Source organism: Rhopalosiphum maidis, chromosome 1 (assembly GCF_003676215.2).
Source record: "Rhopalosiphum maidis isolate BTI-1 chromosome 1, ASM367621v3, whole genome shotgun sequence".
Classification (NCBI taxonomy): Eukaryota; Metazoa; Arthropoda; class Insecta; order Hemiptera; family Aphididae; genus Rhopalosiphum; species Rhopalosiphum maidis.
The window spans coordinates 75,487,439-75,514,684 of NC_040877.1; the positions used below are offsets into that span (position 1 = coordinate 75,487,439).

Here is a 27,246-nt window from a genome sequence, read left to right on the forward strand (position 1 = left end):
GTAAAAAAATGGTGCGTTTTATGTTTTTATATATATTTTTTTTTTGTTTTTTCTTTTTTTTTCAAATTTGTAAAGCGTTTTTATATAATATACGTAAAAGCAACAAAAATTACTTATATTTAAAATGTCACTAAATTATACCAATATAATTTTATATATTATATATATTGTTTTTATGTGTAAGTTTTAATCATTAAGAGTTCCACTAAAACAAAATAAAGTGTTGGATAATACATTTTTAAATGACTATGCTATAATTTATTATTTTCCTATGTTCAACTGTATGTACTTGTATTGTATATTAACTCTACTCTTATACTTTTCACTTTTTCAGTCAACTTATACTACATCTAAGGAGTTCTTAAGTACTTCAAAATAAATATTAATAGATTAATATAATAATGGTAATAAGGGGTAGGTAATATAAAAAAAAATATACGATTCAGTAGTTTTATAGATATCTACTTAAAAATAAATCTACTCAAATAATTTAAATTTATTAATATACGTAATATAGATAGAAGTTTTCTTTCATAAATATATATACATAGGTATAGCAATTTTTAAACCAACTGTTAACATTTTAATAATTATATTATGTAATTACCTATTCAAATAGAACTTCAAAAAATAATTTAGATCCAATTTTTGATAAGCTATCATCAATTTATTTTCCATTTACATTCATGATTGCTGATGGTTGCTAAATAAAATAAAAACACACTGCAATACATTTATACTTTAAAATTTATTTAAATTTTTATAATTAAAAAAATCCCATATCATTATTTTTTTGTAATCTCATACAAAAAAGTATTTCCAAAGATGTCTACAAATAATATCTGCTTAAATGACTAAATTGCAGTGAGACTTCAATAAATCAATAAATATTGAGTTCAGAACAGATCTAATTCCTAGATAATGATTAAAATAAATTATTCATTTTAATACAGTAGTATCTGAGTTATACAGGAAGAAATCGTAACAAATACGATAAATATAAATTCAACAGCCTATCATAATACAAACGCAGTTTCTTAATTATACAACACATTTTTTTATAATAACGATAGGTACATAAGGTTCATTGATGCACGTATGCAAAATGTATACATTTGATATTTTACCGCTCAACAAATGTGCAATGGGTCTTCAGTATTCTTGATTAAAAATATTTTAAATTAATTTCATAAATACAAATAACATGACACAGTGAATTCCTGTAATCACTGATTTATAGAATCAACTTTTTATTGGAATCAAAATTGAAAATCTTATGTTACTAATGTTAAATTAAACTTTTATTAAAATCGCAAAGTACCGGATAATTGAATCATTTTTAAGAACATTCTTATTGTTTTAATGGTATTTCAAAGTTTCACTTAAAAGAAATAACAATTGTTTTAAAAAAGTTAAAAGGAGCTATTCAAACATATAACGAAAACGATACCTTTCAGTTTTTCCAATGGTTATAGGTACAATTTACATTCATTATTATTTATTTAATTTTAAATAATTAAAAATTATGTGTATATATTAATTGAATGTGGATTTTAATTTCAGGCTAATATGAAAATGAAATTAGTGAATTCTCAATAACAATCAAAAATAGAGTTTCTTTGCTTTATTTTATTTTAATTTTATTTAATATTCAACAAAATATGTATAAATTAAAAAAATCATATAAAAAAAAATGTTCATGGAATCAACCGGTTAATATAATCAAAATAATCTGAACCAATGTGATTACATTAAGCGAAACTCACTATATAATTTACTCCTGTGTCATATAATATAATATATAATGCCTTTATGCACATTTGCAGTGTGTGCGGTTTACTTGCTAGTTGCTAGTATAACTATGGTTTTGAATGAAACATTCCCGTTTTCATATGGTAGGCAAAGAAAATATAACAAAAATTAATTTTTGTTGACCGATTATTGTTTTTATTATATCTTTTACCTAAGGTTTGTCCAGAATTTTACTCGTTCCTGAAGTCACTGTCTGATTTATTAAAATTAATTTTTTCCAACAATAAATTTTAGTATAAACAAACTAATGTAAGTATGTATGTAATTTTGTTTATCACAATTTTTTTATCCCATTTTCACCACAAAAATATTTGGTCACCTTAGAGTTTCTATGCATATGGGAAAACGGTCACTTTGTACTGTATATTGTTGCTTAAACTGCGTTGCATGACGCGGACACTTTGTACTATTGTCTATCCATTATATACATCAAGCATATATTATAAACTAAAGTTATATACCTAAGTAGTAAGTATATATAATGTCAATTATTAAAATGTAAAAATTAAATAAAAAATCAATATTATAAACGTTAAAAAACATAGTATAGTGTCAAAATAATCAGTTTTTTAATTTATTACAAATTTATTATCAAATTATCAAAAGTTATATTAAAGCAAATTAAAAATGTGTACAATTACATAAATATAAATAAATAATAATATTGAAAAGAATCTTTAAAAACTACATATCATGTATAATAATATTATATAGGGAATTTAAAAATTTAAAAATTCGAAATTTTGTTATTTGAGCTATTTCTTTTTTTACATAAATTTAATAGTTTATTATTGTTATCAACATTGGATTTTTGTTCTTAAGGGCAGTTTCGTTTCGAACAGATGCTAAAACGACTTGTTTTTATTTTTATAATGTTTATTTACAAGTTTTTTTATAGCTTACTTTATAAAAGTGTCCACGTTCTGCAGTGTAAAGTTTTACGTGCCGTACAAGTATTCGCGTTTTGCCATCTCAATTTTTACTCGGCCGTACAAAATATCCGCGTTTCGACGCGTTTTAATGGTCGGCCGTAGAAAGTGGCCAAGAACCACGCATACGACCTAAGCGCGTGCCGCGTGTGGTTTTTCTTGGTACGTTTTTAAATTAAGCTCTCGGTGCTTGGACGAGGTTCATCTTCTTATCAGTTTTCTCCGTGTTTATGATAATGATAAATTGATAACATTATTTATAAACATGCCGCGAAGATAAAATATGTTGAAATTGTTGATTATTGATGATAGTAAATTATTGAACGTTTCGTACAATAATATTAATATACAACATTCGAGTTAATTAAAGTATTTGTTATTTAATCAATGATAATATGACGTATTTGTTAATACACATTACACATCATTCTTTAGTCATTACTCATTACCATCGAGTTATTTAGTTTAGGTCAATATAGTAATGGTCATTGGTCAGTATGTCAGTAACCGTTGAGACGCGATTACGTGTTCCGTTTTTCATTATAACCATTTAAATTTTCTGCGCTCAGGGACGACCAAGGTAAACACGATTGGACGGTTCGGATGCGACCTCTGCTTGAGCAGCCGGTCGAGTAAACCGATTAGACACGTGCAGAACCGCCGTGAAACGGATCACCCGACACGTAAGCACGTTATCATTACCTATAGCCATTATATTACGATATATTATAATTTAATTACATAAATATTAAATATCTTCCTAATATATTTTATATTATAAATTATAAGGACGGTCACCCCCAGTGGCGTAGCCAGGATTTTTTTTCGGGGAGGGTTGATCAATTTTTGTAAAGTACAATTTAAGATTTTTGTAGCTATTTTCATAGAGACATAGATCATTAAAAATTAAAATACTTTTTAAATTTTCTTGATATTTCTGGGGGGAGTTGCAGCCCCCTCAGCCACCCCCTGGCTACACCGCTGGTACACCCGTATATTATGTTGTCTTTATCATACTACCTATATACTACCTATCACGCATAGAAATTAAGAATTGATTTAACTACAACTATTGTCAATGTTATGCACGTTTGAACGTCAATTTTAAGTTAAGGCTGTCTTGTAGTTGAATTGACATCAACGTCGGGGTTAAATTCATGTGTAAAATGTACCACGAATTTGAGAAATTATTAATTATTATCGCGGTTATTTTAACATTAAGACAAATAAGACAAGTTACAATACGTAGCAAATTTGTATTCGGCGGTTCTAACTTTGTGCTGTATTACATAAGCGGAGATTGGGGGGGGCTTAATATTGAGAGGATATATATTTATATATCAGTTTTTTTTTATATATATATATATATATTAAGTTAGCATATCTCTACACCAGTTGCGTTTTAAACGCCTTGGAGAATTACCCGGAATAATATTTGCTGATAGAGCTTTAATTAAAGGATGAGATACAAGCCGATTATGGATTTTTTTATAATAAGTGACAGCTTCTTCTTTAACAGTTTTTATTTTCAGGTCCGTGTGAAGAGTATGATTAGAAACATAAGAGGGGGAGTTCGTTAATTTTTTTAGTGCAATATTTTGAAAAGCCTGAATTACGTTTTGTATTTGATTGTTTTTGCATTTCCCCAGAGTTGGAGACCGTAGGTCCAAATGAGTTTGATAAGGGATTTATACATTAGCAGTTTTATATTAAAGTTGGTGTGTTTGTTATTGACTAGTAATGATTTAAGCATACGAAGTCGGAGATTTAGTTGAAGTCTTTTTACCCGTGTATGCTGGGCCCAGGTTAGTCTACGGTCAAGGGTTAAGCCAAGATATTTTACTTTTGGAGTAGATGGAATTTGAGTGCCATAGAGAGTGACTGGTGGACAGTGTCCTAGCTTAAGGGTAAAAGTTGTGTGGTTAGATTTGGTTTGGTTTACCTTAAACCTCCAATTTTTATACCATGTTTCCATAAGAGATAGATGATGTTGTAGATTAAGCGATGCTACAATAGGATTTTCATTTATAGATATGATAAGTTTGTCATCTGCATAGTCTGCCACAATGGTGTTGGCGGAGGTTGGTTGATCAGAAGCATATAAGTTATACAGTATAAGGGAAAGGATGCTGCTCCCCTGTGGAACACCAGCTTTGATGTTTGCTATATTAGAGTAGGCAGATTTAAAAGGAACTTGAAAATAGCGATCAGTTAGTTACGACTTAAGTAGCGTATAGTAGGTTGGGGGCAAAAATGTCTTTATCTTGTAGAGCAGCCCTTCGTGCCATACACGGTCAAAGGCCTGTTGAATGTCAAGAAATACACAGGAACAATACGTTTTTTTTTCCAGTGCGAAAGAAATCGAGTCAACTAGTCTATGTGCTTGATGGATTTTTGAATATTGTGCACGAAAACCGAATTGATAGTTAGGTAAAATATTTTTTTCACTAATTATGGGAAGTATTCGATTGAGTATAAGTCTTTCTAGCACTTTTGCGAAAAATGGTAATAAACTAATTGGTCAAATGATTTTGGAGAACTTTCATCTATAGGTAATTTTAATTTTTTATAAGCTATAATACATACACATATTATAAAAATTATTACATATTAATAAAAAATTATAAAAGATGTATGACATATTTATTATTTATGAAAAAAATTTGTAATTTTAGTTTGTTTTGAGTATTAATATTTCGAAAATATATTTATCGTACTCATATTACAATAACGATAATTGCAAAAAATGTGAAATGCGATAAAATTTGTTGTAAATACACACATTAAAAAACATGAATTGAAACCAGAAATAACCCAAAAAAGATATGTAATTTTTAAAAACTAATTTATTTCTAAATTTTAACCAAAACTGTTTATTATTTTGCAAAGAAAGATTTAAGCCCCCCCCCCTTAAAATTCAATCAAATCTCCGCCTATGGCTGTATATATAAACTTTAATAATATTGAACTATTATCAAACTTAAAAGTAAGGGCATTATCCGTGCTTTCTCAAGTGGTATTTTAACGGTTTTTTACGACGGAAAAAACGCATGTGGGTGTGGCGTCCTCTTATTATAATAAATATTATTACGATTTACAGCACTGCAACGTTTGTGTCATTTGCCTACAACTACTTTGACTGCACGTGCCTCCCTTCTCCTTTTCCGTACCTGTGTAACGTAGTTGATACAACTTCTTAATTCTTGAATGCCAATTATTGAATTTTGATTCTAAGTTTTTTTTTCAAAATAAAATTTAACAAAGCTAAAATTTTAAACTTTAATTCTTTACAGATCATTTAGATCACTGACAATATGTTTTTTTCAACTTTTTTTGTGTGCTGTAAAATTGGATTTTAACATAAGAAATGTATTTTCGTGTCAACAACGTTATTTATTCTACCAATAAGCGTACTAGAATTAATAAATTTGATTTTTATCAAAATATCGGTATAAAAGTATTATAAATTATAATATGTTACTATCAAGATGACAAGATCGATGCAGCACGAATCCGCCCACTTTAACTTTTTATATGAAAAATACGCAACACTATTTTAACGATTGCGCTCTATAAAATATGTGTATTTGTAATTTTAACAATTTTACAATAAGTACACTATTTAAAAATATTGGTACTTGAGATAGTAGGTAGTCGCGATAACCGATAAGTATATACTGAAATGTTAATACATGTTATAAATTTATTATAATAAACATTTGCATTTTAGAAACAAAGATTGTATTTGTAGCGTAACTGATGCAGGGGTGGATATATCATAACAAGATACAAAGGTATATATTGTATTATTTGCATTTTTGAAATTTATAAACTTTTTCTATTACAAATATATTAATATTAACATTTTAAATTTCAATTATTCTTATATTTTGCGAGTATTAAATAAGTAGAGGTTCTGTAGTCACACAATATGTAATATTTATATTCTATGCTTATAAAACAAGTATTAATTATTTATTTTTAATTATCTTTTAAATTTCATTTTACTAGAACGACTTAAATTAAATAAAAATAAAATTATAATATTATTTTATATTCTATATGTGTACAAGTTCCTGTTTTAATTTGTATTAAAATCATCGCGATTATTAGGAATTATTAATATTTTAATCAATAATATAAAAATTAATTTAATCTCAAAAATACGTACAAAAATTTCTCCAAATTTAAATATTTACAAAATTAGAAATTTAAACGAAGAATAACAATTTTAATTATTTTTGTTGTAATTCAAAAAATATTGTTCTTAGAAATTTATATTTACTTTACATATATAAGTAATTAAATTTTCAAAATATTTAGGTTAATTTCAAGCTATAAATACCACGAATCTATTACTCCATTTTACTTTAAGTATGTTGGTTCTTTTAGTTATGTAATTATTTTTAATGTATTATATGAAATTATGTTATATAACAAAATTGTTGTATATTTATTAATTAAAAACATTTTTGGCAAATGTAATTTAAACTATCGTATTATGCAGGTATAAACATAATAGTTATACTTAATATAATTAAGTATATTATAATACTAATATAAAAATTCAAAAATAGCCACACTTTAGGCACATTTTCTCAGAATTGTTTTTCTTATGCAATGATTTATCTTTAAATTTAAGTTAATGACATTTATTACAGTAACTTCAGTTTATATGTATTGATGAGGTATACTTGACATCATCTACTACGACATAGCGAATTCTTCAATCTTTTGATGTTATAAAACTGTATAAATTATCAACTTTTTAAAAACTGAATTTATTGAATCGTTAATTAGAGAAAAGAAAACAACAATTCTTAAACCTCATCAACATAATTTAAAACACAATATTATAGTACACTGAGCAGTGAGCATTTATTTTCCGCAACATATAGGTTCGCACATCATGGCTCTAGGACGTCAACTGTTTATAATTTTTTAAACATTAATATAACACACTATAAGGCTTCCTTACCGCTCTCTTCTATGTCTATGTTAACAGAATGAGGTGTTTTTATTTTCCTTTAATTTTTTACCAGCCACTTTACAACTCTACAAGTTTCCTTGATTTAATAGTCATACCACTCCGTATTTGACAACACGTTCTAGACGTAATAAGGCTTTATTCTGATACTTGATATATAGTATACTTGATATTTTATTATTATTATATTTTTTTTTTCAGTTGATTTTTTAAAATAAAAATCGATTTTCCATAGTCAACACAGATTTTAATGTTGTCTTATATTATCACACAATATATTTTTTTAGGATTTTTAAGTTCAAATGTTTATAAAATTCGATAATTAAACGAAAAACAATATGATTATATTATAGTTTTTTATTGTAATTTAAATAAAAACTATTCGTATGAACTTGAAACTTTTTGCCTCTAATAGAAAATAAATATATTATTATTATATTTGCTATATAAACAATTACATTTTCAATATATTTTGATTAATTTTAAAATTTTAAATTATTCAAACCATGAACCTATTGTTTACATACTTCAGTCTTCAACGATCAACATTTCAACAGTACGCCGGTATTGATTTATATAAATTAATAACAAATTGTAATATTACATGAAATAACATAATATCAACAATTATTTTGTATTATATAATAATACCTAGCATTCGACCTACCTTACTATTAATGATAGGCAATAGCAATAACAAATTTAAAAATACATAATAATAAAATATAATTTTAGAAATATATAGGCTAGACCCTTTACATTCAGAATCATTTTTCATATGGTACGATTAATCATTGAATTCAAATTTAAATAATTTAATATATTTATTTATTTGTTTATATATATATATATATATATATATAAACGGGATAAAACCCTTTGAAAATACAGTTAAAGTGAATGACACAATGTCATCCATTATAGTTAAATTATACGAAGTCTATTTTACAACTATTAATCATTAGGACGAATCTCTTAATTTTTTCGTTGTAGAGCTCAAGAAAGAGTTGATAATAAAATTACGTTAGTCACCAGTTAATTTTAATAAGTTTACTTATTAAAACGCGATTAAAAATTCGAAAATTAAAGTCGCGATTAATTATATGTAAGTATTGATAAACCAAATATCTCTATATACTCTGTACATTATTTATTCGATTATTCTTTATTATTATTTAATGATAGTATCTAAATTATATAAACTATTAGAAAGTATATATTTACTACATGAAAAGATATTTTTTTTTGTATCTATTCGAATTACTTGATAGGTATATTAATATTTTAATATAATATTATACAATATCTTCTATCATAACTTATAGTCACCTGGACATATAACATGTATATTGAAGAGTAATTATGTTTTCCCCTAATTTCTAACAAATATATTTAAATTACATGTATATGTATATGTTCTTTAACTTCTTAATTTGATTAGAATTTATGGGCATGGCAACGTTGATTTGTTGATTTATACAATATGTTAAACACAAACAGTATTAATAATATTACAACTTTTAACACAATGGCCGAATCAAACACTCCAGAAGAGAAATTAAAAAATCAAACACCAACTTTACAATATACATTATTTGCTGATGATTATTACAATGAAGAGTTACTATATCCAAATGAAAAGTTAGGAATACTGAAGAAAAAATTAGAAATCGTAAGATCAAGAGTGGATGTGAGTGATAAATTAAAAAAAAACCTCTCCCCCTTAAGGCGACCTATGAATAATGCACCTTTGCATGAAGTATACAAAAATGTTATTAATAAGGACTCGTTTTCCATTTTAGCCTCGATTTTAGATAAAGAAAATAACATTAATAGTAAGTATACACAGAGCGGAAAGTTCTATAATAAGTTACAATAAATAAACTTATTATTAGTACTTTACGTTAATTAATCAATGCAGGTATATCATCGAATGAAAATCAGAATATCAAGTCGACAGAAAACGATATAAAATCTGTTAGAAATGATAACGCAGATATACAAAAATTCAATAAACCGTCAAATATTGAGAAAACTAATCAAATTGACTCCCAAGAAATTAATAAAAATGCTAAAAAGTCTTCGAATGTTAAACAAGATGTTATAAAAAAAATAAAAATTACTTCAACTAAAAATACACAATCATTGAAGAAGAAAACTAATCAACGTAATAAAATTGTGTCTATAGATAAAACCAAATAACAAAAATATATGTAGATAGTTTTAACCTAAAAATTATAAAACTGATTCTTATTCTTAAGAGTTAACTATAAACTTTACTTTTCACAATTTTATTAAACTTATTTCATTATTATATATGTATGGGTATAAGAATATGTACCTACCTATAATATGTGTTAGTATTAATTTTTATTAAACCTGAATTAATTACTCATAAACGTTTGAAAAACAAATTTACTATCTATAGCCGGTATAGTAACTACCTACTTATACTAACCTCAAATATTAGTTAATTATATTTGTCTCCTTGTCGTATTTTAAGGTTTTTAATTTTTATGAATTTTGAATTATTAGTTTTAATAGTTATATAGTTAAGATTTATCTCTAAATATTTTTTGCTGTATTTAAAGTTAAGAATTTAAGATCTGCATAGTTTGTAATGACACTGCATAAAGGTATCTCACATAATGTTTTGCTACAACTCAGCTCATCAATACTTAAATACTTAAGTTGATATAACTATTTATTATTTAATCACTTTTTCAAAATTTTATTTTCGTATATAAAACTAAAATTCCCATTGTCATTTAAAAAATATCTTTTTACATTAATTGGACATAATATGAGTGTTAAATATTAAGAGAATCATTTAGTATAAAAGATGACTTATTATTTCGGATTGATAATGCAATTCGATTATTATTAAATAAATTGTATTTATTTTATGAACAATTATATATACGTATTTTTACTGTGAAATTTTTTATATCAATTTATAAATCAAAGCTTATGTTTCGATTGATAGACAGCTCATACGTTATGTGTTTATTTAAAATTGTTTGGAACTCAAATCATAAACCTTAAATTACTAAAAAATGTTAAACAATATGTTTTCAATTTTTCAGTTTTAATAATTGAGCTAAACTAGAGCAATGACATAAATTGAACTACCATATATAGTTATACATCACCATATATAATTGTATTACAATTGCTAACTACTGAGTACTGAAGTTGTATATAAGCTATTATAGTATCATCTAGTATCTACCTATAATTTCTACATAATATATTAGGTTTAGTCGTACTATTATATAGATTATTTTAATATAGTGTATCGTGATGAAATTTTTTTATTTAAAAAAGTATTACTAACATTGAAGACACCATTAAAAACTTTTGACTTTCCAATTTATTTTTCTATTAGTATACTAGGTTGAATTAATTTTAGTCAAAAAAAGATTAAAAACAAGTTTTTTTTATTTATATCATATTTTATTGTTATTGACTTATAAAGTTATAAAGTTTTAACTTTATAAGTAACTAACTTGCCGTAGAACACTGTTATTGTAATTACTATAACTTATTTTAAAACCGGCAATACATACTTATTCTGCATATACTCTTGAATATAGTCTATTCGATTATAGATAATATATATATTTTTATATACATTGTACACATTGCCAATATAATTATTATATAATTGTGTATTAAATATTGTATTTCCAAATATATTAACTGTAAATTAATTATATAATATATATAAAATGCAATGTTATAATTTCGTATAAATGATAAATACATTAATGTGCTTGGACGCTCAATAACGGATTTAATATTTATATATTATATGAATAATATCATAATATTCATAATAATTTATAAACAATACTAAAATAAGTGTTATTTGAACACATTTATAATATATTTATTCAACTCGAGTAATGTGCACAAAAAACTATTCAGGTAATATAAACTTGCTAAGAGTTAGGTACATTATGTTTTAGGTATCACAAACAGCGTGGTATATTTTTGTGTTAATGGAATGTACTTGGAACTTGTATACAAATTCCATAGAAGTATTCCAAAATTTCCCAGAAATGATGGTCTCATAGATTCTATAAACATTATTATGTAGCTATTAGTAAACAACCTTCGGCAACTTTACGGTATACCACATATTTCGCCTTTTTAGACAAACTCGGTTATATTAGGTAGGTATATATTGTCACTCACAACTCGTAGTAATCACAGAATACAAAATATTTATGTTTAACTGCATTTGTTTTTAAATAAAGCATGTTATAATATATTTATAAGTATTATTATTATCTACTAGCTCTACTAAATCTTAAATCCTGCCATTGGTTATAAATGTAATTAATTATAAGGTAATCAATTATATTTAATAACGTTAATTTTATTTATTTTACAGATTAAATTACGTGTCTGTAAAACAATTTGTAACTTTATCTTATCTCTGGGCCAATAAACAATATATAATACTCGAATAATACTACATATATTGATTTGAAAGAGGGAAAAAGTGGTCGGCAAAATCAAAAGCCAATTTATTCCTTGTTTATGATTGGAATCACATGTGTCCCGCCTTCTACATCGTGCGTTTTGTGTCGATAATTTAGACATGCAAATAATTTTATAACATTTTAATTGCTTCTCGATCGCATAAAATGTCTACTATTCCTCACTTGCCCATTTTTCTTGAAGACGACGGTATCGAACAAGGATCTCGAATCATATTGAAACTGATAAGACCAGACTGGAATTTGGATAAAATCCGATACAAGGTCAGAAAATACCAATGAAAGTTATAAACATATTTATTTACATATATATATATTGTTGTATAACGCTTGTATAGATCGCATGTTTTACACAAAAAATATTTAAGCTCATCATAAGATTCTAAGCTATATCTTAGTTTTATTTATCTTAATGTTTTACAAAAAATCCGGAATCAAACTAATCATCGAAATTGTGCATAAAACATTAGTTGTTCACAGATGGTATTACTAATAAATTGGTTGGTTTGTTCGACGATTCGCGTCCAGAAGATGATGGCGTGCTGGTACGTGTCTACGGCAAAAATACGGAACAAATCATTGACAGAAAAGCAGAATTCGAAAACTTTAAGGTTCGTTGTTCCCATAGTATACTGGGTCACTTGGTGATTCAACCTCAACATTAATATTTCCTTTTAATAATGAATTTATTTCGGTTTAGATGCGTTTAAAATTTTAAAAAAACTATCTAATTAACAATTTGAATATATATTTTTAAGTCATACCTACTTTTGTGTATAGAATGTTTACTGTTCTATTATGTGGATTTGTAGTGTTAGTGCGATGCGAGTTATCAACAAATTATTTTTTTTTTAAGTTCAATATCCAATAATTATGAGCTAATAGAAGTTATACTTTAACAAAAATAATAATAAAAGTATTATTTTCTTTTGTTTGTTAAATTTAATAGGCACATTTATATTATCTAAAAATATTAAACTTTATCCTACTACAGGCACTATAAACTCGTTGAGCTATAATATGCTATATTCATTTTTTATTAACATATATAACATGATTCACTATTATTTTCAAATTTCCAAAATATATAATATTAAGTGTAGTTTATAGGATTACGCATACTTATCTATCTCAATATTAAATTAACTTTTTTATGTCAGCCTTTGAATTTGTTGAACTACCTTTTATATTTTAACTTATTGGGTGTGCGGCCATTTGCACTACACCCTGTCTAATATATACACACACAATTTTACATTAATTTACACTACATTATATTGTAGAAAATTATTGGTAGTTATAAAATGATTAGTATTGGTGTAGTGCTGTGGTGATTACATATCTACTAGCAAACTTATATTACTGTAATTTGTATTGCCATTAGTCGTATAACTTATATCAAGGCTAATTACACGTACCATTCATTTTATAACCTATATTAATAATAGTTTGTAGTTAAGTACTATTAAATGATTATTGATTTTTTTTAACAGTAAACACTGTAACTTTTATTATCTTAGTAAATTTCAATCTCTTTCACGTGGTTTTAATTCTTCAGTATTTATTATAAGTATACTTTTTTTTTAATTTTAAAATATAACTCAACAAATACATTAAAAATGTATTCAGTTACTGATTGTTTATTTATTTAAGAAATCAAATCATCATTAATATGAAAAGAAATTCTTAAGTGCTTTTTCAAAAAAAAAAAATAAGAATTTTTATCATAATATTATTATAGTAGCTAGGTATACATTATTGTCATTAATAGGTATTAAACAACTTTTTAATAATCCCAGAAACTTGAAATTCATATTCTGCAATTTTTTTAATATATTATAGATTTATATAAACGTGAAAATATATAATATATGAATATAATTTTAAAAATATAAATATTTAAATTTAATTACAATATTGTATGTTTTTTTATTATTATTATTATCTATTTCAATATAATTTATTGTTTTGGATAGACGAAAAATTGTTTTACTAATTTTAGTATACTTATATACTGTACTGCACCATTATACTCGTACCAAATAAAATCGATTACTACACATTTTAAGAACATTAATTTATATTTTATTGTAAGTATTATTAATATAATAAGATTTCCGTTGCTAGTTCCCGGATGGGCGACCTGGGAATTTTAGCATCACACACGTGGCGTCCTACCTAATCATATTCGTCGAGATAAAATTAGTATCTATAGCTACAATCTCTCCTAACATAAGAAAAATATATGATTAAAGTGTCTTATTATTTATTTGATGAAATGAAATAATCAAATGTTTATAAATTAATTGATGAGCATATAGTTATATTTTTTATTTCATAAGCATTTCAACAATATAATATACGTTTTTCCAGTTTTTGTACCATGCTGGACTTGCACCTGACTTGTACGCAACGTTCGATAACGGCATGGTGTACAAATACATTAAAGGAGAAACGTTGAACACTTCTACAGTGCGGGAACCAAGCATTTACAGGCTAGTGGCCACAACAATGGCGAGATTTCACCGGTTAGGTACAAATGGCATAAGTGCAAGAGATGGAACGATCAAATCCGAACTTTGGAATAAAATGGAACAGTTCGCCAATCTCATCCCGAAACGTTTTAGCTCTCCGTCTAATGAACTTCGGTTAGTTCATACAGCAACTCATTATACAATATTAATTAATAATTATTATTTATTAATTATTATATTCGATCTTATACACACTATAATTTGATTATTTTAACGTAAAACTCTAATTTAGTAGTTATATTTTCGAGAGAAAGATTTGGGAATATTTATTTTCTACATTTACTACACTAAAATATAACATTAAGAAATAAAATATTTTTTAAACGTAAACCATTATTTTTAATTTTACACTGTGTAGGTATAGCTGAATATTTAGCTATAGTTTTATTTTTCATATAGATGCATGTTCTTTACGCGTGACTATAATATTATTTATAATATATAATATATTATATATATTATATTTAAAACCATCTGCATCTGATTCCATTTATAATGCATGATATTCATATACATAGATTCCGAAAGATATTCACCCAAGGCATCGAGAACCTGCGAGCTGATATTGAACCACTGAAAGCATTGTTGGAAAATATCGAAAGTCCAGTTGTTTTCTGTCACAACGACTTGCTGTTGGGCAACATACTTTTGCAGAGTGATGACACTGTGAGTGGTCGTCGTCCCGTCAGCGTAGCATTTATCGATTATGAGTACGCCATGTTCAACAATCAGGCGTTCGACATAGCTAATCATTTTATTGAATTTGCTGGTATTTAAAAAACATTATTAATAAAGTTTAGATGTTATAGTCATTTGTGTAGAATAAGTACACGGAATTTTACGAGCGTAGCTAGAATTCCAATCAGAGGGGAGGGGGCAAATTCAATTATCTATAGTGTCTCACTAAACTATTTTTAGACTTCATGTTCTTAAATCGTATTTAATATTTCGATTTTAATGTAAAACTTACATATCTGGTATAAAGAAATAGAACTCAACTTGAGGCATGAAGGGGGGGGGATTGCCTTTAGTTTTTTTGATTCTGAGTGATGCGGTTAATGTAGTATTGGTTAATGATTTTACAGTAATACTTGTTTATTTTTGGGTGTTAGAAGAGAAAATGTTTCAATCTTCAATTTTGAGATTAATTGTAAACAGGTAGCAAATTATATAATATCATTGGATCTATATGTGGTATAGGTACTTTAGGAAGTTTAAATTGAAAAAAACAGACCTTATGATAATGTGATAATAATTAATAATAATTACAAAAATATAGAACAAGAATTAATAATACTGTACCTACAAAGCGATGTTTTCTACTAAGTCGATTTTCCTATTATCGTATATTCGTATTTGATATTGTATTTTGATGACATACTATAATTGTAAAGCAAATATATTTATCATTTCGCTCAGAATTTAAAATAAGATTTAACTATCCATAAACTACTTTAGTATTTTAATGGTTCTTATTTTGTTGTTTGAAATATTAACAACTTGTTGATTGAATTTTGCATTGTACAAAATATTGACAAATCGGTTAATACAGACAATACAGTCAATAACCTCTTCTGCTTTATTAAAACTCTTAACAGTCTTAACTATAGTGTTTCAATTTTTTTTCAAGCTGATAATATTTACACATCATTGAATATTTTATATACTTGCATAACAATTTTCGTATTATATAAACCTATATAATACCATAAACCATAAAGTATGAAATCACAATACAAAAATACATATAAATATTGAAGATGCTAATTTCCTAACCTAGCCTAACGTCCGGGGAATATTATTATTTTACACATAGGATTTTTTTTTTCTTATCGTCGATTTACGTTAACATTTTTATTACGCAGGTGTACAAGAACCGGACTTCTCATTGTATCCAAATGTCGATTTGCAAATGGACTGGCTGAAGTCGTACTTAGAAGAATATACCGGCGAATCTTTAGACCAAAATGATCAAAAGATAGCTGTGCTTAAGCATCAAGTGGACATGTTTACAATTGCGTCGCATTTATTGTGGATATTCTGGTCACTCGTACAAACCGAAATATCGGTTATCGATTTCGATTATTTAAGGTAATAACATGGTTACAGAATTATTGATGAGAAATAGATATTTAAAGTTCAACATTTTATAAAATCATATATTTTAACAAAAATTACGATCTTTATTTTATGTAACAATACTTAACAATTTTTATACTATTTTTGACTTTTAATCCGTTATGTATATGTTTATCATGGAACCATTATCAATAAGTCTTCTGGGTGAAATGCGGTTTAAATATATAAATATTTATCTATAATTTGTTATGATTTATTATGTATTTCATATTCAATGTTATCTACTAGTTAAAACCCATAAGTTATATATCTATTAATTTGAATTTTTTTAAAACATCATTTTAATATTTCTTTTTCATTTTCAGATATGCAGAAATGAGATTGGAACAGTACACAAAAGCAAAAAGTTCACTCATCAAATGAATATTTTGTTGCATTCCGAAAACAATTTCATTACTTTATAACACTCAATTTTAACATTCCAATATAGGACAAAGGAATGTTATAATATAGGCTCAAGCTGTGTCCATAAATATTAAATGATAGGCATTTAATAGCTTTACTTTAATATAAATGCAATGCCTCTGTAAATTAAAAAAGTGATTAACCAACTCCGCTGTCAAATTTGATCGTAATCACAGTATTATAATATAGTGCCAACAACTTGGTTAAAATATATATTACATATTGTGCATCTTATATAATATACATAGTTACATCAACACAACTAATATGTTAGCAGCAAAATAATCAACATATTTTTATTATAATCAGTATATTAATAAACCAAATAATAAAAAGTATAATATCATAATAAAAGTACCTTGGTATGTATTTATTTTTTTTGAATTTACTTGTATAAAATTTTTCACATACCTTGTCCAAACATCATATAGGTGTACTTACCGTATACCTTTATATGGTTTTACATCATTATTTTAATTATAGTATTACTAGTTAAGCAAAAAAAATTTTCCAATGTATGCCATATATTATAAACGATCAAGCTCTAATATAATCAACATAGTCACATTTACGCAATTAAATGATTATAATTTATAAATATTTACAAGTTTACAATTATCTGTTTATTGTAATGCTTAAGAACGAAATTGATTAACAACAGTGTTTTTTTTTAACAAAGCTAATTGTAATAGATTGCACAAAAAAAACACAGTTGTACTAACACAGGACAACTAGTAACTTACCTACTTCAAGATTTTAAATTTTTATCCACGTGTCTTTAAATTTTCTATATTAAATCCCTTAAAAAGTGAATATTAAATATTTAATAGCTTATGTCAGATAAATAAAATATTTCATTAGATAAACCAAACACATTATTATATACAAAGCTAGGGGAAGGCTTTGAAATCTAAGCCCTCTGAATGTATACCTTAGTTGATTAGTAGTTATATACCTACAATTTTGTATTTTTTTATCTTACTCACCTACTAATTAAAGGGCATAATAACAGTAATTTTTTTTTCAAGCATTGTTTTCTGAATGTCCGAAAACATTGCTTTCCATGCACAGGGTTCATTTCATACATCAAGGAATTAAAAAATGTAATTTATGTGCATTTTTATATAGGAATTGATAAAATTCGATAAAAAATTAAGCTGCACCAAATTATACAGTGCTATTATGAATATTTATGATATACAAGAACAAGATAAATGTGTAACGAATATATCTATATAAGTTGTGTATTTATTTTTTGGAAATAATTTTCTGAGTAAAAAGATGATGAAAATGGTAAGAATAATTAATACCTAAGAATATAAATTGATATAATTAAACAAATTTTTTCAATGTTAAAAATAATTTTAAGAGAATGTTTTTAGTGCATTTTTAAAAAAAATTGCTGTTGAGTGCATTAAATCGTATTTTTTTGGCATTTTTCTTGTTGTTTTAGAGCATTTAAATCCGTTCCCATTATTATTAATATTTTCTATATATATATATAATCACAACAGACCAGAATATTATTTAAAATAATTAAACTGATACCTAATCACTATAATCTAAGGTGAATCGGATAAATTTACATTGCAATAATAATTATCTACGATCTAAATTGGCGGAAATGAGCGGAGGAGCCATTTCACACAAGAGTTTTACAAGTCTCCCTAAAAATGAATAAAAATAATAATATTATTATTTTCCTTTAAGAATATTGTTCAAGATATCTAGCAAAAAGTACTGTAGTGTACTTGTGTACATATAGATTTTCTTAATTTATTAGATTATTAGTAAATATTTTGACTAAAAAATTTCCTATTTTCCTGAAATTTCTACGTGAACGGTAACCAACTTATTATTTTTAAAAAAATTTATAAAAATTTGAGAATTTCTTCTGCTGTATAGTCAATTTAAAATAATTGAATTAATAATGTGTCCTACTCCTACATGCTTAACTTTAATAATATATTATATGATGACGTCTTCTGTATAACTAACGTGGTTTATTTACAACCCAAAAATGAGATCTAGCTTTTTGTACATTTTTTTTTTTAAATTTATACTAATACTACCTACTAAAACTTATTTAAAAAAACAAAAATCACTAGTAATATATTTTTTTAATAAATTCAGTCATTTTTATAATATATTTTTCGAGTCATTTTTGCATTTTTGAGATTTTTTAAGGCATTAAAACCCCAGCCCTATAATATATGAGATATGACCATAGTATGTACATTAGCCCGTACGGCGTGTTCGATTGTCCTCATTATGTAAATATATATATAAGTGTATATTGTGTATAGATAATAAAAGACAGATAACAGCTACCCATCTGTAAGAGTGAAAGACCTATTTATATATATTTATTATCTTTATACTTTACAGCAGCTGCAACTACTGATGTTTAGTGTTATTGTATTATCAATGGCAGTGCGCAAATTGTAATAATAATATTGAAAAAAAAACAACGACGAGATAACAGAGTAACAGATTTGCACTTTGCCGAGCACAGACTATACCGAGTAGTATTCACGTATATAGTACGGACGTCAGTGTTCGGTGTGCAAGTAATATTTTGTAATTAATTCTCGTGTCCGTTTGTCCGTTTGCACACGACGAGAGCATTAAAAAACAATATTATGTCAAGACTAGAAATTTCGGTACCGCCGATCGCCTTCCCACTCCGGTCTATATAGACCTTAAGGGTCTGCACCCACCTGATCTGCCTACGTTCGATCGCCTAATCCGTTTCAGACGTCCCCGCGGCCATAACTCATAATCGTTGTATCACAGTCGTGTATTTCGTGGAGTGCGGACATCGTCGTCAATGGCATTTCGAGAAGCTGTCGTACGCACGTCTGGTCGTCGTCTCGTAGTAGACATCCATCGACAATCGCCGAGACCATAATACCAATACGATATTGTAGTTATTTTCGTATTGTCGTCTATCGTGCTTCTGTGCAATGTCCGTCACCGTACAGCAAATTTTGTCCGACGCCAAGCGATTGGCGTCCAAACTCAAAGAGCACGACACAGCGGCCGATGCGTTGTTGTCCCAAGCCCAGTTCGTCTACAAGAAGATCGACGCCATGAAACAAGTAAATAGATAATAACAATATTATTATTTTATAGGTACCAAACAATCGGTTCAGGCATGCCTATGTGGACTTAGGGTTGGTGAGGGAGCTTTAAACTTCAACTTCTTCTCCCCCATAATCTTAAGTTACCTACTGAGAGTACAAAATAAAAATTCATAATTCATAAGTTAATATTATTTTAATAGATTTAGAATAAGCCCACACTAAAGCTATTATACTGTTTAGACATTGTAGAGATTCCAAATCTCAATAAGTCCACCTATGAGTACCAATCGTTGTTTTGTGTCCAAGTCAAGTGATAATTATAATGTTTTCACTGTTGCTATTTTTAGTATACGGACGATTTGTCGGAACTCAACGACATGGAAGAAGGAGGTCTCCCACATGAAGAACTGGTTAACTCTATTCGTACTGAAAGCCGGCAGCTTCAAGAGATTGTACGCGAAAACCGCATATTAAGAGCAATGGTTGCTGAGCACCAGACTGCGCTAGAAATGATCATGAGCAAATATCGGTCCCAGGTTTCACATCTCGTTGCTCAAAGCAGCGCCGACCAGCTTGTTAATAATATCACAGCTAAGGTAAAATTACTTTACATTCAAGCAACAGGTTCACTAAATGAATTTCTCTTGTCTTTCAGACAATAGAAGAGAAAAATGTTTTGATCATTCAACAGGAAGAACGTATCAAAGAAATGATGGCTGTCATGAGTCTCGCCTCTCGTTTAGAGGCTGAAGAAGCAAGTAAAAAGGAAGAAACTATTGGCAGGTTACAAATTGAAAACCAAGTATGTGTTACTTATTTTTTTTTTTTATCTAAATCTACTTTGTTAATAAAGCTTTATTCAAGCTTTAATTATCATATGTAATAGAGATGTGCTAGCAATATGTTACAACTGTTTTTTATATTTTTAAATTATCGCCACAACTATTATAACTAGTTTTATACTTTCTCATTTAACTATTTTTGTACACATTTCTTATTAACATGCTTGACTTAACTCAATTTTTTATATTTTTTTTACTTTTGAATTGTTTTTTTCAGGTAAAAATTGTTAGTAAATATAAATTTCACTTACAATTTATTAGTGTAATTTGAAAATAGTTATGAGTACATTATTTTACACAATATTTAAAATACTACATTTTAAATATTACCTTACATTCAACACTAAACTAGTTTTGATTTAAAGTTTGACAACTTTATAGTGTTTTAAATTTCAAAACTATTTCTGGAATTTTTTTAAGTACTAGGTTTAATAAAAATAAATTCACAGTGATAATTATTATAAATATGTAATCATAGTTATGAAAATGACCTTTAACTTTTCTGCAATGCTTTCAATAACATCAAATTATGTAAGAATTATACTCACTAGTTGTTTTTGAAAATATCTCAAATGTTTTTTATTAAAATAAATTAGAGATCATAATTTTTAGAATATAAAAATTGATAGTACTCGTCTAATATACTACCTACCGTTACTTTGTTGGTATAGTATGCTACCTACCGTTAAACGATACCAACTAAAAAAATAATAATTATAATAATTTATTAATTTATCGTTGTCAAGTATAATTTTTAGAATATAAAAATTGATAGTACTCGTCTAATATACTACCTACCGTTACTTTGTTGGTATAGTATGCTACCTACCGTTAAACGATACCAACTAAAAAAATAATAATTATAATAATTTATTAATTTATCGTTGTCAAGTACTTTTATAATATTTTTATACGTCATTATATATTAAATATTATTTTTATATCATCCCAGAAAACTTCTAATAAATCATGTTGCGTATTAATGGACCGCCACGATTCTTCTTTTAATTGTCGATTTAACAAATCGATTAATTATATCTCCATTCATCAATCATCCTCTATTATATTTATGCTTGCCTTAAAATAGTGACTCATCAATTTGAAAAATTTGCCCTGGACCACCCATTTTTTTTAGGTTTATCAAACTTTGCTACGGCTACATCTCTATAGAGATTATTCCAATCTACAATTGTATTACAAGTTTTTGTTATAAATTTTTCGGTCATTGAAACTGGTATTTGATACACCCAATACCAAACTAATTCAACAATTTAATTTAATGCTAAACTGCTATTACTTTTACCATTTTTATCGTAATATGTAAAAAAAGGATTTTTTTCTTAAAGAGTGATAAGTTTGGCAACCTTTTTTTTTGACATCGTAAATAAGTAGTTTTTAATAAATCACTGTTTGAGTCCCTTTTACGATTATTTTTTTTGTTATTCTTTCAACGTACCTCCACAAATAACACCATCTTTTAATTTAGAATAACTACCCAAACACAACACAGACATAACATAAACTAAAATAATGTATCTAAAAGTTATTATAATGGCTATTAAGCTATAATTTTGTACAATTGTTGTATGTTATTTATCGTAATGACTCAAATGTACTTTCCCGTAATAAAATAAAAATAACTACGGTAGGTAGCATATTAGACGAGTACCAAATTGAAATGTTTGAAAAATAAAAACATGTTATCACTCTTTTCATTTTTAATATTGAAGAAAATAAAATAATCCCAAATATATATACTATATTATGGAGCATGTTTATTAATTTTGTATATAAAAAAATATAATTCTCCAAGTTGTAATATCAGAATTATAGTTGTTTTATAAAAATATAAAAATAATAGGGTATTTTATAGTTGTAATAGTCAGTTATTTATGAAATGATAAATATTTTTTATTTAATGATATTTATAATTCAATTAATTAGATAAATAAGGTGTATATCTCATGTAATTAAATACTTAGAAATGTTTATACTGTTTTTGTTGTAACTCTAATCATGAGAAATGATAAAGGAAATTTTGATTTAAAACAATCTTGTATAAATTAAATATTCTTTTTGTTTGGTTGTTGGATAATATGTATTATATTATATGTATTTATATTTTTTTTACAGACACTTAGAAAACTATTGAAAATATCCACTGATCTATCTGTAGAAAAAGGACCAGACAAGATTTTGGAATCTACGTAATCTTAATACATTACCATTGCTATGTCAAAATACTCCCGAAATATTAAATTCAAATGCCATTAATAATTGTGTCATTATAATAATTAAGAAAATACAAACAAATAATGAACACAATCATTTGGACTTAAATTAAGATAATCATAAAATAATTTTGAAGAAAAAAACATACATTAACATATTACATAATATTATTATATTCATATATTCAAATCAGGAACAATGTCGTGTCATCATCGTGTATAGTGTGGAGGAAAACTAAATGTATGAGATCCGATGGCACCTACATTTGGCAGTCGACCCACATTTGGTATGATGTTGTAGGACAGGGTAAGAGTCACATTTTTATTCCCTCTGTAAAACATTAAAATAACTGAATTACCTATTTTTATTTTTTTTCTTGTGTAATATTAATAAAGAGAACAAATCTAAATGAACATTTTCTAGTAGAAATAATAATAACAAAATAAATTAACAATAGTAAAAATAATGAATTAAATTTAAGCAATGACTTTCATAATATATGTGTAAGAAGTAAGAAGAATTGTATTTATTGTCAGTAATGTATGCTATTATAATGTATTTTTTTAGTTTTAATTATACAATAGCATACTGTTCCATGATATTAACTTGTATCCACTAAAAATTAAGTATTTTAAACCAATCTGTATTATTCAATTCATAATTTAATATTATATTTTGATTAATACGTATTACATTATATATTAATATGATTATACTTAACAATGTATTTGTTATCTGTTTGTTAGAGTTAAATTAGATCTAAGTATTTTATGTTAAAAACAAATATATATATACCTACAAATGTATTTTTTTGTAAGAAATTATCATAATATTATTCAATTACCTTAAACCATTACCATCATCCCAAAAGTAATATTTTGTTCGCATATTTTTAAGGCGCAAGTTGGAATTCTCACCTCTCAAAATAATCTTGTCCCACAAAATGACCTAAATAAAATATTAGAACATGAATCAAAATATGAAAGTAATTTAATAAATAATATAGCTACATAGTTATGAACATAAATGGTTTACTTGATTTAAGGCGTTAGTAGGTGTCTCATATTCTGCAGTCATGTACACAAACAATTGCTTGACATTCCAATTGAATAGGCTAGTGAGATGTGCACAGATATGGTTAAGTAAATAATACCTTACAATATTTGGAAATATAGTAAAATATTGAAATAATAATTATAGTTACTATATTTATGTTAATATGTAATTAATAACTTTCAAATATTAAAAAAAATCAACACCTCTGTACTTACTTTTAGGGAGATTCGTGTTATTTATTAATAAGACGAAAAAAATTAATTAAATAAACCAGAAAATACAAAATAGTAGAATTTGTAATCTATATTGAATGCAAAATGGATAAATTGATACATTCTTTAAAGATTAAATTCATTGATAAATATGAGCAATGTATAAATGTATGGTGGAATATATTCATTATGTTGATTTCAAAACAATATGATCGGTTTATTGTATATCAAAACATTTTTATACTATGCAGTTTAGAAAGAGAAAATGTTGAATAAAAATTGTGTGCCTACTACACATTTTAAAAAGAATTAAGCGCTACATAATAAACCCGAAAAACATGATTTAATCAATATGTTAATATTATATACATTTAAAAAAAGGATATCTGCATCGAGATTGAATGTAATGTGACCCAAGTCGTTAATCTTTTTGGATACACCATACTCCGGTAAGTTTTTTCTGAAAACAAATCCATCGGTTAACATCACTGTCGTACAAAAGTATACGGAAGCAGCCAGACACTAGGTCGGTCACTTATCAATATACTTACACTTCGATTTTTAGAGTCTTCATCTCGGTACCGGTTCGGTAGTCAACCAATATGGTGGAAAGGAAACACGCGAACGTGAGAGTGACGAGTACGCTCAGCGTGTACGCCAGCACGGAGTTGCCTCGGGACAGTAAAGAATGCATGGCTGGCTGATTTTGATGGACGAGCGATTCTTCTATAGTCTACAATACAATTCGTCAGCGGCTATACTAAAACACTTAGTTTAAATCGAACATCGTGAAATATAAACGAAAAAGAAATACGTATACACTTTTTCGTTTTAACGGGTGAAGGATACTATCAAGTATCAACTATTATTACGGTGATAACAGAAAATCGTGACGTCTTAAGTATCTTATGCTAACGATAACGAAAAACAAAACTATGACGTGTGCAGCAGAACAGGCACTGCAGAACTACGTGTTCGTTTGGTGGTGGAAGAATAATATGTACACATTCCCACCTTTTTTTATAGAACGGTTTCTTAGTTTCTTTAGTCTGCCGTCAATATAAAACAAAATTCCAATGTTTATTTTAATCTAGTATTAAAACGTTGCTTCATATTTTTTTTTTTACTTTTCAAATACATTTTTACTGTGGTTTGACTTTACGATAATAAATTAATCAACAACTAAGATTGCCTACGAAAAATGTATAACAATTATAATATATTATATATAATAAATTAATAAATAATAATTACAAATTAATTATATTCATGACATAATATGAACTATTTAAATATTTAATAGAATAAATTTGGCTATTATTAATTTAATCTAGTAATCTACGGAGGTTTTATGGATTGACATTTTAATAAAAGAATAGCTTGCACCATAGGCGCCGCCATGAATTTTATCAGGGGGGTGCATCGTGCAAGTAGGTATACGCTAATTTCTAAATAATGCTTATATACGTAGTAATAATAATAATAATAATAATAATAACAGTTAAATACGTAAAAATATTTTTCCAAATTGTATGACAATACAAAGTTATTTTAGTTTTTTTCAACGGCTACAATGTACCGCGGGCTAGTGGCTATGATTAAAAAACCCGATAATGACAATAGTAGCCTTTATCCTACACGACAACTCGTATGCGATAAAAGTGACCGATTTATATATTAAATATACACGTGACAACTGACATGTCCTAATGTCCTATATATTGACAATATATGATAGAAAATCGTTGAAAAAAGCAAAAAAAAAAAAAAATCACTTTCAAATTTTATAATTGAACATGTTTTAACATGACATACACTCCCATAGCATTTTGCTACATTTTAAGTCAATCAGTAAAAATAAACAAATGCTTTAAGTCCCGGGCCCTAGTGATGACCGATTGTCCGGATTGTGTATGATGAGTGTACATAAAAAGAGACTAGAAGAGAATACCAAATTCACTGAAAATTCAATTGAAGAATTTGGAAAAAACCCTAGACGTTTACAATTATTATTTAAAAAATAAGTATTATAATACATAATATAAATAATATTATATATAAACAATTATGTAAAATAAGTATAATAATAATTAATAGAAATAATGTAGATAATTATGCAAGATAAAATATTTTCAATACCATTCGATTTTTTTAATTTAATTTAATTTTTTGTAAAGCCAGGGGGGTACAAGTGCACCCCCCTCGCGGCGCCCATGGTTTGCACACTAATTGTATCGAGAATTTCTAATTAAAAATATGTATATATATATATATATAATAAATAAAGAACAAACTTTCTATAGTATCTAGACTTATTATTAAGCCTAGAAATAACAATGTAAAAAATTACACAAGATAATTCTAGAAGAATATCGGAGATTCAGGCCAATCAGAAAATTACCTATTGTAAGTAAAAAATTAACAACGATTTTAATGTGTATTTGTGTACTTCGACGACAGTTTATTGATATGAAAAAAAATAATAAAATAAGAGTTCACAATAA

At 26.4% G+C, this 27,246-nt stretch overlaps 4 protein-coding genes across 6 annotated transcripts; 3 read left to right on the forward strand and 1 right to left on the reverse strand.

Annotated features, from left to right (window-relative positions):
• Positions 1-3,078: 3,078 nt before the first annotated feature.
• LOC113558735 (ethanolamine kinase) lies at positions 3,079-17,671 on the forward strand. Of its 3 annotated transcripts, none has more exons than XM_026964261.1 (8): positions 3,079-3,232; positions 3,311-3,424; positions 12,128-12,500; positions 12,707-12,847; positions 14,610-14,884; positions 15,289-15,539; positions 16,636-16,861; positions 17,215-17,671. In XM_026964261.1, exons 3-8 carry the CDS (start codon positions 12,384-12,386, stop codon positions 17,270-17,272), a joined length of 1,068 nt encoding a protein of 355 aa, XP_026820062.1. In that variant the 5' UTR covers positions 3,079-3,232; positions 3,311-3,424; positions 12,128-12,383; the 3' UTR covers positions 17,273-17,671. The 3 variants fall into 3 exon arrangements, with proteins under 3 accessions (XP_026820062.1, XP_026820063.1, XP_028044386.1); XM_026964262.2 differs by having other exon boundaries at positions 3,091-3,240; XM_028188585.1 differs by lacking the exons at positions 3,079-3,232; positions 3,311-3,424 and adding an exon at positions 6,521-6,535.
• On the forward strand, positions 9,257-9,978 carry LOC113557739 (uncharacterized protein DDB_G0273453/DDB_G0273565-like). The gene is made up of 2 exons (XM_026963295.1): positions 9,257-9,563; positions 9,650-9,978. The coding sequence occupies exons 1-2, from the start codon at positions 9,257-9,259 to the stop codon at positions 9,928-9,930; spliced, it is 588 nt and encodes a 195-aa protein (XP_026819096.1). The 3' UTR covers positions 9,931-9,978.
• Positions 17,672-19,761: 2,090 nt separating the features above from the next.
• Positions 19,762-23,513, forward strand: LOC113556956 (FGFR1 oncogene partner 2 homolog). The gene is made up of 4 exons (XM_026962203.2): positions 19,762-20,415; positions 20,748-20,996; positions 21,056-21,202; positions 23,376-23,513. Exons 1-4 carry the CDS (start codon positions 20,281-20,283, stop codon positions 23,451-23,453), a joined length of 609 nt encoding a protein of 202 aa, XP_026818004.1. The 5' UTR covers positions 19,762-20,280; the 3' UTR covers positions 23,454-23,513.
• Positions 23,514-23,569: 56 nt separating this feature from the next.
• Positions 23,570-25,685, reverse strand: LOC113556957 (signal peptidase complex subunit 3). The gene is made up of 5 exons (XM_026962204.2): positions 25,294-25,685; positions 25,129-25,202; positions 24,510-24,598; positions 24,319-24,422; positions 23,570-23,804 (listed from the first exon to the last, which is right to left on the reverse strand). The coding sequence occupies exons 1-5, from the start codon at positions 25,434-25,436 to the stop codon at positions 23,684-23,686; spliced, it is 531 nt and encodes a 176-aa protein (XP_026818005.1). The 5' UTR covers positions 25,437-25,685; the 3' UTR covers positions 23,570-23,683.
• Positions 25,686-27,246: the final 1,561 nt, after the last annotated feature.